Source organism: Homarus americanus, unplaced genomic scaffold (assembly GCF_018991925.1).
Source record: "Homarus americanus isolate GMGI-L3 unplaced genomic scaffold, GMGI_Hamer_2.0 scaffold34360, whole genome shotgun sequence".
NCBI lineage: Eukaryota > Metazoa > Arthropoda > Malacostraca > Decapoda > Nephropidae > Homarus > Homarus americanus.
This window is the reverse complement of record NW_024739403.1, coordinates 7,120,603-7,134,617: the sequence shown is the minus strand read 5'-3', so window position 1 is coordinate 7,134,617 and position 14,015 is coordinate 7,120,603. Positions and strand designations below refer to the sequence as shown.

The 14,015-nt window shown below is 39.9% G+C and overlaps 1 protein-coding gene across 1 annotated transcript in view; it reads right to left on the bottom strand.

The window, feature by feature from the left end:
- LOC121874625 (PE-PGRS family protein PE_PGRS5-like) overlaps nt 1-6,311 on the bottom strand; it is a 55,237-nt gene extending 48,926 nt beyond the window's left edge. Inside the window, exon 1 of the mRNA XM_042378854.1 lies at nt 5,827-6,311. Coding sequence (XP_042234788.1) covers nt 5,827-6,311 — 485 coding nt within the window. The remainder of the gene's footprint in view (nt 1-5,826) is intronic.
- Nucleotides 6,312-14,015: the final 7,704 nt, after the last annotated feature.

Sequence of the window (14,015 nt, the reverse complement as noted above, 5' to 3'; positions counted from 1 at the left end):
TGGTTTCTATCCTAAAGGAATATATCAAACGAGGTACAGGGGAATACTCCTAAGTGGCAGGCTATAAATCCCACCATGTTGGAATAACTAAATTAAGTGTGTAAAATATACTGCCAAATAATATGACGAATAACACTATCCTACTACAATGACAATGCCGAAGTATTTCAATACACCTTCAGGAGTTATAATAGTAAGCCGCTTACGAGGAATTACTTGTCACAACGACCTGAACATGAATGGTCTCGAGTTCTGGAGTTCTTGGGATACGTAACTGACAGTAGATATTAAAGGTATATGGTACATGTTATGCGTCATCGATGAATTTACTCAATCAGAAACTTGTGACATGTTTGTGGAGCAGCAGCGGTACTTATGTTTTTATTGTAAAGTGCATTTTATAACAGGAAGAGAGAGAGAGAGAGAGAGAGAGAGAGAGAGAGAGAAGTCGCCTCCCTCCCCATGTGGCAGCGCCCAATGCTTAATTCTGTTTTTTCTCAATGATTTTAAGTAAAACCTTTTGTACATTGACTAAGTTCAACTTTTTTCTCTCCAAATTGTTAACTCCTCTATCCTCTTGTCCACATGTTTTTCCACTGCCTACTGACACCTTTCCCCCTCTCTCTCTCATCCCTACGAACATTGTCAGCTCAACCTAACCTAACCTAACCTAACCTAACCTAACCTAACCTGACCTGACCTAACCTAACCTAATAAACATTTTGTGTCAACCATTCATATATATATTTTTTAATGATAGTTTCTCAGCAAACACTTTAAGAAACATATTTAAAGAAACATAATAATAAATATATGGGTAAATTGATAACTGAACAACCTTACATTAAGTACGGTTACACCATCTTGCTCTTCCCTGACAATATAAGCCTACCACCAATACTGTACTTACTCTCCCTCGGCTCAGTAAATGATTCACGATATGCTGCACCAAATCCTCTCCCTTCACTCCCGTCTCACAATTGAAATATTTATGTCTCCCAAAATAAGAAAAGCTCAGTGGTTTTCTATGTTTCCTTGGTTTTCCTATTTAGTATTTTCAAGAATTTTATGAGGTCAAGGACAAGCATCACTAAAACGCAAAACTTGACCTTCTGTTCGCTTATATTTGACACATTCTATTATATAAGTGTGTGATGTGTCCTTTAGCGTCCCAGGAACACGTGATATGTGACTGAAAGGGAAAGATCACCTTCATTGAACTCTAATAGAAGTAAACTACAGCTTCCAAACGTAATCTTTTTCTATGTCAATGTCTGTGTTCTTCTTCAGCTGAACGTATCTGTTGAGATGTGATGCTAGTGTGTTGTTCAGCCGAGTCTCCTCACTCAACAAATGTCATCTCAAAGGTCAGTCTAAGATATTAATTCTCACCGTTATTTCTGGTTTGACTTGTCTCCTTGATCTACTTCAGTATATTAGCATATGTAACAGAACATATGAGTATATTTAATTCTCTATTACGAAAAAAAATTAAATGACTACCGCTAACATAAGCACGCGCGCACTCACACACACACACACACACACACACACACACTTTTAACGTCACCAAAACACAGTGGCCATTACGTAACGTTTATTGACATCCCAACATTGAAAATTACGACAACATGATTACCCCGGGCACTCAACAGGCGGACTTTAATTGGCAATTCACCCCCTTTATCACTCAGTAAACTTGACATAATAGCAGTCTAGGGTGATAACTCTCACTCCAATACCCACATAATGTACTTTTACCATGTATTAAACTCAAACTCTGATTCCACTACCCATGTATTTCCCCGTCATTTAGCGGTGTTTAACATAATTATTTCCTGTAGATTCATTTAAACATTCTAAAACCAGATAAAAAACTCAATCATTCATGTAATAATTTGAATACATCTTGTGCTAATATCCCGGTGTTCTGTGTTGTGCTTCTAAAGATTTATACGTACCGTCAACTACTAAAGTCCGTTTGCCTCTCCCTCTCAACCACGAGCCCCAAGATTTAAACTCTTGAACCCGAAGCAGTAGACTGATACATTAGTGTGTCCATAAATGCGTCGGGTTCATGAGCCTCAATCTCGGGGTTTGTGATTCAAGGGATCCGATAGACGAACGGATTTTAGTAGTTGACTACACAAGCATCTAGAAATTGTCACTTAAAAGCATACGAAGCTTCTTTCTTTCATTCTTTCCTAAATGAAGGAGTACACGAGACACATTTCCAGTTACAATCTATTTTCAATTATCAAACAAACTTCATCTGACGAAGACGGCAATAATAATAATAATAATAATAATAATAATAATAATAATAATAATAATAATAATAATAATAATAATAATAATAATAATAATAATAATAATAATAATAATAATAATAATAATAATAATAATAATAATAATAATAATAATAATAATAATAATAATAATAATAATAATAATAATAATAATAATAATAATAATAATAATAATAATAATAATAAATAATAATAATAATAATAATAATAATAATAATAATAATAATAATAATAATAATATATAATAATAAATAATAATAATAATAATAATAATAAACAATTAGTTCCTATAATGGGCTCCCTAAACCAAACATATTTACTATTTACAATAATATTATGTTTAATTCAGAATTTCATAAAAAAATGCGGAAGAATATATTAAGATAACAATGTACTGTAAAAAGAAAACATATAATCACAATCAACGGCCAGACCGACTCATTCTGAACAAAGTCAATAGAAAATTGTCCAAAATAGTCGCTTCGTCACCCCATCCAAGAACTTCCACTGGCAATATTTAGTCTCAGGAAGATTATCCATGGCATGAAACCTTATCCATACACAATACAGCTCACTAACCCACACAGGGAAACAGGTCTTGAAATAGCTCGGTTGTTTGTAGAGAAAGCGGAGTAGTGTAAAATTATCTGAGTGATATTTGGTTCTCCGGCAACGTTTACTGGGGCGATGTACGTACTACCGTCTTATGAGTTTTGACAAGAGTTACTTATATTCATTAACTCAAGTGTACATCCTTGTGAGTATTGAGCGACCATGGCATCAATATATCATTATGGTTTGAAACAAGATAAAAAATATATAAAACTAGTGAATAAACTGTATTTCTTTTTTATACTCTGCAAAAATTACGACTTTAATCTAAACATGTATATTCTGTTGCTCTCATACTGCCAGCAATGTTTCCAGTTCCTCTACTCTCCCAAGATCCCGGGATTTTATTGAATTCGTTTCGCTAGTCTGTTTTACTGACAACATCTTCCCGGGATAAAGTTCTCTACCGTAAAAAGTGACAAAAACACAAACCACTCTTCAGGCAGGACTGGCGGAGACGGTCGGGTCCTATGTCTTGTGGAGACTGATTTAGTACGTATCGGGAAACTAATTTAAATCTCCCTGTCTCTGCTCGGGTAGGAGATTTGTCTTCCTGAATCTTTGGATGTGCAGTGCTGTTAAAGAGATGAGAACTGTGTGTCTGTGTGTTTGGAAGTTTTGGGAATGAGTTTTGCTTTCTGTATGTGGTTTTTAACGTGTGTTTGATGTTTTGAGGATATTTTATTGTGTGCATTTATTTTGTCACTTGCTTAAACCTGAGCTCCTCTGACCTTCCCGGCTGCAGTGTGTAATTTTGAAAATAAATTTTGTACCTTTTTTGGTCGAGACATCTGCATCGGTGTGTGTGTGTGTGTGTGTGTGTGTGTGTACATTACTTTGTCTGCCCCAGTAATGTAGTCGTGTACATAACATGTGTGTTTACATACAGTAACTTCCTAGTAACATTACCCAACTATGCTAAAAATAGCTTAATTTTTGTTCAAATAAGAAGAATGTATTACTTACGGCTTAATTTGACCAATATATGAACTACCATAAAGTGACACAGTTTAGTCATTAAGGATTATATGAACTGAATATACTTGAAAAAATATACTCCAGAAGAAGTAGTTTACTTGAGATTCGCTATACAGTATACCACAGATATAATAAACATATAATAACCACATCTCCGGCAACACACAGCCACGTCTTGCTCCAGATGCAAAATGCATTTTCAGGGTGAGGGAAAAGCTCAGGGAGAAAATGGAAAATATTCTTATAAAAAGATGGTACACGATTCTTGGCGCCTGGGGAGGGGGGCGTACTGAGGAGCAGGTGAGGGCGTTACTATAATTCCCTCCCTCACCCTCATCACCATGACACCCTCCTCGCCCCCCCTCCACCCTCATCACCATCCCGCCTTAATTCACCTGCACCTCCAATCCCAATTTCAGCGTCCTATCTTCATAACTGTGGAGGCAGCCTTCCCTTGGGTTAGCAGTCGTGGTCGGTCTCTGTGGGGCTGACCCGCCCCCCCTCATGGAGGGACAGGAGATAATGCAAGATCATCCCTTGGCACCCGCACTTCTTTACCAAATGTCAGCCCTCGTCTTAACTGTGGATCGAGTTGTTTATATTCTAATGCCTTGGTGTAAACCTCGTGGAGGTAAATGGTGAGGTTTGGTTGAATGCCGGAATGAAGGTCAAGGTTAAAACCAAAGCTGAGACCAGAATGGATGCCAGATTGAGCCAGGTTATCAGAGCCAGGTTAGCTGTCATTGTGGAACTCGAGGTAGAGGCTAAGAGAGGGCCAAGGTTTTTATACAAAGTAGAGATCGATATAGAAGTCGGGGGTTAAAGTCAGGGGGACAGCGACAAGGTCAGACTGGTAGGCGGTGTTAATGCCAGGGTGGAGGAGGGGGGGCGGGGTTAAAGTCCTAAGTGAAGGAAGAGGCAGAAGCTGGGTCGAGTGTCTTACAGTACGTGTCGAGGAAGGCATTAAGTGGGGCCCTCACTCTCACTTGTCCTATTCACCCTCTTTCTACCTCTTCTCTCCTCATTCCCTGTTCTCTCTCCCTCTGTTCTTTCCCTGATATTCGTCCTTTCCTCGTGCCCACTTCTTCCCCTCCTTCTTACCTTCGGTTTTTTATACATTATTTTTCCTCTTGATCAACTCTCCTTCACTCACTCAATCTGTTTTCCCTAACAACTTCTTCTCCTCCTCCTCCTCCTCCTCTCTCCTTCTACTATCACTTCCCTCTCCTCTTTTTCTTACTCGTACCCTTCTCTTAAAATAATCGCCTTCTCCTTCCTTCCTTCCTTCCTTCCTTCCTTCCTTCCTTCCCCTACATCTAACATTCCTATATGTTTCCTTCTTTCTCCGAACCGTCTCCCCTGTTCTCCCCTCCTGCAGCCCGTTTCTTACCAGCCTAAAGTTTGATTATCGTTATATCTTGACGCTAGGGGAAAAAAATCGCATTAACTAGGGAAATCTCCGCCTAAAGTTATTATTTTTTTTCCCTGATGATAATTAGGCTTCTTATTACAATGGGGGAGAAAGTCAAACACTATAATATTGTTGGAAATTATAATGAGGTGTATTTATAGTGATAGTCATTAACATTCGTGTTTTGTAATGAATATTTTTAAGATATAAACATCATTAACTCTTATAATAGTGAATAATAGGTTAGAGACGCTCAAGCTATACCCCTTTTCTTTCTGGCTTTTCCTGGTTTAATAGAACTACCGGGGAATTTTTTTTCTGCCAGCTCCACGCATCCCACTAATTTTCAACCTGTTCTGACCAACATAGCCTCATCTCCTCTCAACCTTAATCAACGTGGGCACAATACTTCCCCCCACCTGCCTCCGGCCCCGTCACTACAGTACACAGCACAGTTGGAAACGGGTCACTACTTTTAGCCCGTGAATCAAGTGATTAGATTTAGATTTAGATTACGACCCATGTGACCCGTGACCGTGACCCATGTGACCTGCGACCCATGTGACCGCGACCCATGTGACCTGTAACCGTGACCCATGTGACCTGCGACCCATGTGACCCATGACCCATGTGACCCGCGACCCATGTGACCCGCGACCCATGTGACCCGTGACCGTGACCAATGTGACCTGCGACCCATGTGACCCGTGACCGTGACCCGCTATGACCGACCCACATGTGACCCGTGACCCATGTGACCCGACCCATATGACCCGTGACCGTGACCCATGTGACCTGCGACCCATGTGACCCGAGCCCATGTGACCCATGACCGTGACCCATGTGACCTGCAACCCATGTGACCCACGACCCATGTGACCCGTAACCGTGACCCATGTGACCCGCGACCCATGTGACCCACGACTCATGTAACCCACGACCCATGTGACCCGTCCGACACCTGACCCACTTAACCCATGACCCGTAGACCCAACCAACATCTGACCAGAATATACCAAACTATGTTGGTAATCAAGTTTTATTTTATAAATCATAACACACGACTTTTCCAGCGCAAAATACAATGGCAAACTTTTCCATTAAACAAAAGTAAATATTACTCAAATAATCTAAGATTGTATTTTTGTATAAAATAATAATGATCATTTCTCAGATAGATCAAAACTGTTTTTAGAAACTCCTAAAGCACTTAGGAGCTACACAAAGTGATTCCCCGCTTCCAGTGTTAGTTATTGTCCCTGGTGCGGTATTAACTCCGTCCATTACTACAAGAACAGTGCAGTAATGACTCTTGGAACTCATGTAATGAATAGCGAGTCTTTTTAACGAAGTTTATCGCTACATTCAATAATTGCATTGCCGGCGAACGTGGCTGTGAATCTGATTATGATGTAATTATTCTATAATTAGCTCTAGCCGAGGCCTGGGGCTGTCACTGAGTTCTACCTGACGGCAGTTTTTATGTGAAAATGCTCATCATTATTTTATATGATATTTAAACTGCATTTAGTCTGCTCTTATAAAGTCATGTATTCATCATCTTCATTAACGCATAAATTCTAGCCTGTGATTGAGTTACTCGAGAAAGTGAAGGTAAACATTAGAAAGAGTGGATATTACTCACTGTAATTAAGCCGTCAGTACTCAAAGAGGAAGCGTGGCCGACCTCTACTCAGCCGCTTTCACTTTTCACACGTGTAAAGTTAAGCGTCCATTAACAACTGCGTGGACTTTGGCAGTGACCTGGGATCCAACCAGTGACCCATAGTACAGGCGGCGAGCGTCACTTTTCTCTTGCTTCAACACCGTCACTCTTATCTACCCTCTGCCCCACCATCCCACGCCACCACCTTGCCCGTCACCACCCCACGCCATCACCCTGCACGCCATCAGCCCACGCCACGCCACGCCACACCTCCATCCCACACCACCACCCTCGTAGTAGATAGATAACTTGGCCTCCGTGTCCTCCCACCTGGTTGAAGGCTTAGTGGCAGCCAACAGCTTCTCGCTGCTTAGTTAAAGCTGTGAATCCTCTACAGACCTGTGGAGAGTAGTGGGAGGAGGAAGAAGATGGGAGAAGAGAGTAGGTGGATAGGCAGATGGTAGGAAGAGATGGATAGTTAGGATGAGGTAGACAGGTAGGGGAAGAAGGCTTGGAGGAAAAGAAAGATGTGAGAAGAAGGAAGATGAGAGAAGAGAGTAAGTGGACAGATATATGGAGGAGGAGAAAGAGGAGGGAGGGGAGAGAGGGAGACGGGAGAGGAAATGATTGCTATACCTGAGCCAATCTTCATATTGGCTTAAGTCAGCTCGCTGAGACAGGTTATTTACAGGTGAACTACCTCCAGTATGAACCCTCCTGAAGTGGCTGGCATCATTAGCACGCGAGGGAGCATATGTGTCGATGTATGTGTTTGTTTACACATTAATGATGCCCCAAGGAGCATTATGCCAACTATGCTGGGATGTTTTATATCTCATAGGTAAAAAGAACGGGCTTCTGAGTATAGTATTTAGATCTTATAAAGGGGTTTTAGTCACCTGATCAAAATGCTATAATCACTGTAATCAACGCCTTGTAGTTAGTGAGTGATTAACGTGACTTAATTTGAAAAAAGAAACAAAATATCAATTTCTTTTAATAACAGCAACACGTCACTGATCCTTACGAAATTTATATCAAATTTTATTCCGATTTTTGGAGTGGTGTTAATATGAGGCCACAGTATATTCTTTATGAACAATACAGTACACATTAATAGCGTCTCATAAGTAGTTTAGTTGCCCAGTGAAGGTCATGGCACGTGTGTGGGAGATGCCGGGAAAACCAGGTATTTTATAATTAATTTTATGTCTTTATTACTACAGTTCGTTACATTAATATCTTACTGCATAATCATATCCTGAAGTACTGTACATTTCTCACAATCATTGACAGAATAAAGTTTTTTTTGGACATTTCAAACACCGCTGAACTCTCTGGGTGTACTGTAGGGGCCTCTGGTACTGTGTTCTCCATCTTGGGATTTATTTCCGTGCAGACACCAAATAACCTAACCTAGCCTAAAAAAATACTAACTTTCTTAATTTTGGGGATCACACACAGTAAAGCTTAATTCTCAAATAATTCTACACTCAAAAGTTACATTGACATCGTACGAGGTAACTGAGGGCCAGGTGTTATTGTCAAGGGTCAAGCATCATACCTGCTAACATATACGTAATCATGGATAAAAATACTACAGTGTCAAGGGAATTCAAATACTCGCTGATTGAAGCTTTGTGTGTGTGTGGGGGTGTGTGTGTGTGTGTGTGTGTGTGTGTGTGTGTGTGTGTGTGTGTGTGTGTGTGTGGGTGTGTGTGTGTGTGTGTGGTGTGTGTGTGTGTGTGTGTGTGTGTGTGTGTTTCTTTCGCCTCCCCTAATATAGACTAATACAGGGCAACAACATGGCTCTGATCCCCGGACACAATCACGCTCCTAACCAATACAGCAGCCAGGTGGACATGACAACAGCTGGTAGAAGTAATCCCTGGGTCACATGACAGGCTGTGTGCTCACAACAGTAGTTAAACTTTATGAAATGAAACGAAATTTTAGGCAGAGTATATTGAATTGTGTAGAATAAAATAAGACGAAATTTCAAAACATTTGCTAACTCAGAAGCATCAGGAAAGGTAGTGAAGCTATGCCTTGTTACCCTCTCCTCTGGTGGGTTATATGATGAGGCTCAATCCCTTATTTTTCTGAACGTTCTTTGACCTGTGACATGAGACTCTATCGTCAAATTATAAACGTGGCCATGCGATGATCTATGTTGACATTTACGTATATTTGGCCTCGTCTTTAAACAGCACATTGGTAGACATTTCATAATTACTTGTGAACCGAACAAATAAGATACCTATCAATTTGCTCAACAGTTATAGAATGACTCTTAAAACCTATTAACCTGTCAACTCTTCTTAGTGATATAGAACAAAATTATCGCTCTCACATTCACTGGCATTGTTGTCAGCTGATAATTGCATTTAACTTGTATATCACTAACTTTCCAAATTGTGACATTTAAATATACTATATGAATTCCAAACTAAGGCTTGACTAGAAACAAAATCGAGGGTCTATAAACAGTATATCGTGAGGCTATTGAGGTACAGCTTATTGACGTAGGAAAATATACACTATTATCAGGTGTCTGGAGGCTCTTATATTTTTTTATAATGTTTATGCGTAAATCATGACAGAGAGAAAGAAAAAAAATTCAAACAAATGAACAATGAGAGACAAAATGTTTGGTCTGTGATGTGAACCAATTTAGTGGGAACATACAGTAGTCATAACTCCGCTGCCTGTGTGTGTTTCAGTGTAGTTTTTGGTATTTACTGATTTTACTGATCACTATTTCAACAGATCTTTCTCTCTTTTCAGTCAACAGGTAAAGGAATCAGTAACAATGTACCGTCCCATGATGAGCATTTTCACTCTTCGACCACCAGTAATCACCAGCAACTGTACATTTGCTAATGTGTAAGTAAATGCAAGACAATTACAGATCTACAACAGTATGATACACAAATTACAACACAAAATTCAATGTATAATTTCTCTCATTTCTACACATTGTAATATTTCTCTGCTTCTCTCTACAAGACAAACTCCGGAATGGAAATGTCGTCATGTTTACTGCGTGCAGAGACAGTCATAAATAAACACATATAGTTTGATATATTATTTGTCTACTGAATATTCTTTGATGGTTCAGATATGTGGAAAATATTGGAGGGATATATTAAAGTTATACGATATTGAGAATATCTGTCACAGCGCCAAAGAGCTTTGTGTGTTTCCTGAACATTTTCAGTTTAAGTCCTTCTGATGTTGACAGTTGTATATAACTAGCATATTGTATTGTGTGTTAGCCAGAAGAAGTTGGATATCAATGTTGATTGTGCCTTTATTACGGCTATTGTGTTGTGTACGACCGTTTGCTGTATTGTGTGTAAACGCGGTTACCGTGACAAAAATATTATTCCCAATTAGGCTGGTTCTATAAACTGAGTATATATATATATATATATATATATATATATATATATATATATATATATATATATATATATATATATATATATATATATATATATATGTGTGTGTGTGTGTGTGTGTGTGTGTGTGTGGAGAAAGAGATTGTGCACCAGATGAATATTAATGCTTTCTATTTTTATTTTTCAAGAAAGTGACTCCATAAATCAAAGAAGTTGGCAGAATAATTAACACTAAAGTATAGAGTAAGTTAAACATTCATACACCGAATGCTTCATCCTTCTTCGTTGAATTGTATTGATTTCGTACATAACATTGTCATCCACTATATTGCCAACTGTCGTCCTGAACAAAACTGAATTACATAAACTCATTCATATTTTGATCTCATTTATCATTCCTATGCTAATCCATTAATATTTCGTCTACATATTAAAACCACACAAGTATAAGAGACATCAATGGAAGTAAAACTATGATAGAGCATCACCGAGGCAGCCATTATCATCCCTGACTTACCTCTCCCACTACAAAGTCTCTGAAGTTCCAGCATCAGTAATTTACTCTCTGGGTGTTAAGCGGAGTAATCCTTTGCCATCAGTACCTTCGGGGGTATCTGATATGTTCCCTCACATGATAGATTTCCGAAATAGCGCCAGAACCTAGACCATAATAGCGGATGCAGATTCTAGCAATTACCATTATATATACAGTCAAACAATAACCCAGTCACACTTCCAGGACAACGAATGACACATCCATATTCATGTTATTACCACTACTACATTGTCAATGATCATCCCATCACACTCCCTACCTGGACAATGTGAGGGACATACCAGGTGTGTGGGTGTGAGGGGGCTTAAACGAGAGAGAGGGGGAGGGAGGCGTGTGTGTGTGTGTGTCCATCTGAAAATTGGAATATAGTGCAAATTAGCTGTGGATGAGTATGTAGTGAGGGAGAGTGATGTTCTATGTCCAGCTGCTAAAGGTACGCTACACAGACGCTTCCTCGTAGTCTCTTGGACCAACTAAGGTCGCGTGAATTGATAGAGAGATCTAAACAGTGTCCATACCAAAGAAGAAGAGCGTCCGTAAAAAAAATTCTGAGATACGATAATCCAAATAGTTTGGATAATTATTGGTCATTGTCAACTTTGACCAAACAGTGTCAAAATTTGATGAAATATCCCAAAGGGTCTCCACAGTTATTCTCTACTGTAGATTGGATTTATTATACAGGTGAAACATATTATTCCGTGTCATTTGTGTCGATAAATCTTCGTCGTTTGGTCAGATTTGGTATAGATATGGTGTGGTTGAGGTCTACTGCATTACATTATTAGCGATGGAGCAGAAATAGACAGGCACGCACACCTCCGGGAGCGAGGTAATTACGGTATATGTAAGTGAGTCGAGGTCAGAGGTCTCTGTTAGTATTATCCTTAATAGTCCAATTTTTAAGACGTAATTAACATCTACTAAATAAAAACATAGCCTAGACTTTATTTATGTTTACAATTTATTTCTATTTCGAAATTTTAACCGTCACCATCTGTTGAGTCATCCCTCGCCTTAAGAAACTCTTGGCTGGAACTTTAAGTTATGTCAGTTTAGGACTAGAGGAATCGTGGCTCAAGACAACTGGCCGTGTTACTTGGCTAGTTTATCTCCTGGTAAAAATAACTTATGGTTGAAGAAACATCTAAAACTGCACACCCAGGCCAGGTAGTGACAGATAAAGGAACCGAATGTAAATACAAGTCTTGAACCACATCCTGATTGAGTATTTATTTTATTTTATTTTATTTTTTTACGGAGATAAAAAGTTGATTAGACTCAGACAAAATGTGTTCGGGGTTCTGTTTTGCCTGTCTCTCACTCTACCGTTACTGCCCGCACCCCCCCCCCCCACTACCTCCCTCCTCCCATCTCACCATTAATATTTCATCCCCAGCGACTAAAGATGCTGATTTCGCTTGCCTGGTTATAACATAACTATCACGAATTTATTTGAAGCCGAAAAAACATATTCCTATCCGGTGTAAATTAATAATATAACAAGTATCTGTTTATATAAGAACATAAGAAAATAAGGAGTCTGCAATAGGCCGGTTGGCCTGTGCATTAAGTGTAATCATGGGAGGCAGATTTTTTTTGAGTTTGAAAAATCGGCCCATGGTATTAATGATGTAGTTCTATGTGCAGAATCATGTAATATCTTCAGATTTGAAAAGTTTTCATTTTTGCTAGGTAAATTTTAACTTTAAATCTTATGAAAATTCAGTATTCCCACCCTTTTACCAACACCACTAAATAGCTTATTTAAAGTAAAGTAAATGTATCAGGTTAATTTATCAGAATAGTGAAACGAATGATCTTGACACATTTATTAAATTTAATATTCCTTTAGAAAACAAAATCATCAAATACAAAACCGGTTTTACTACTACGACCCGGTGTTGCTGCACACCATAGAGAACATGTCTTTCTTGCTTCTGTTTCTACTCATCACCTCCCTGCTGACCACCTGAGCTCGGATGTAGCCTTCCCTTCTCTCCTGGCTGTACACGTGACTGCTGGCCTCGCTCACTTGCTGTACACAACGCTCTATACTCTGGGTGTGTGAGGGCCAGGCAGGGACATGCATGGGGTTGTCCAGGAAAGCTCTGACTTGAACATTGGTGAGGCTGCAGGTAAGAGGGGGCTCACTGCCAGCCTGGATGTTATCCAGATCTATGAGATCAATGAGGGTCTTGGCACCTAGATTGACTTCAGGAGTCTTCCTGACCCTGAAGGAATCGTCACCAACTGATTCGTCATGCCCAGATCCCTCTCATAAAGTCTCATATCCAAGATCTTTTGACTGCCACTCTTCTCCCTCCTCATCCTTACTGCAGAGCATTGTCTGCAAGAACTGCCTCAGGATAGGCATACCAGGAAGATCTCCTCACAGTCTGCTCCACAATCTGAACAACCTTCCTTGGCTGACTCCTCAGGAGCTCAAGTTGGAAGAGAACATGCCTCGGACCTTCGGAGAACGATGACTTGACCTTGGTGTTGAACCAATTTGGCAAGTAGACACTCACGATGAATTGGACAATAAGTCTCAGGTTGTGAAGCTGGTTCCCTTTCAGTTTATGATGAGCGACCCAAATTCTGCAGAACCTGAGAGCCGTTGTGAGCCACCTAGAATGTGAGACCGGACCTATCTGCAGGTAAGCAAGTCTATCAGGCATGACCCCAGTTTTGATGGCACTGCAAATCATGTAACCATAGTACTGGTCAGTACTCAGGTCGTCAATGACAGTATGTCCAAGCTCAACGAGTGGAGGGCCAACTGTGATTTTTTCGAAGCTCGGATTTATTTCTAACTCAGTGGCAGAGTCCAGCATCTTGCCAAGGGGACCAGACCATCTGTTGTTTGAAAGAGTCTTGCCATCCAGCTCCTGCATCAGATGTCTGCGTGGCAACTCGGTGTGGAGGTCACAAACAATCCAGACCAGCTTCCTCCCAATCTTCCGCTCTATCCACTGTATGACCCCCCCTTGCCACCCTGTGTTCGTGTTGGTGCTGTCCCCTTCAATGGCCTGCAGGGTCTGGTCTACGTTCTTCTCTCTGAGCCAGTTCACAATGT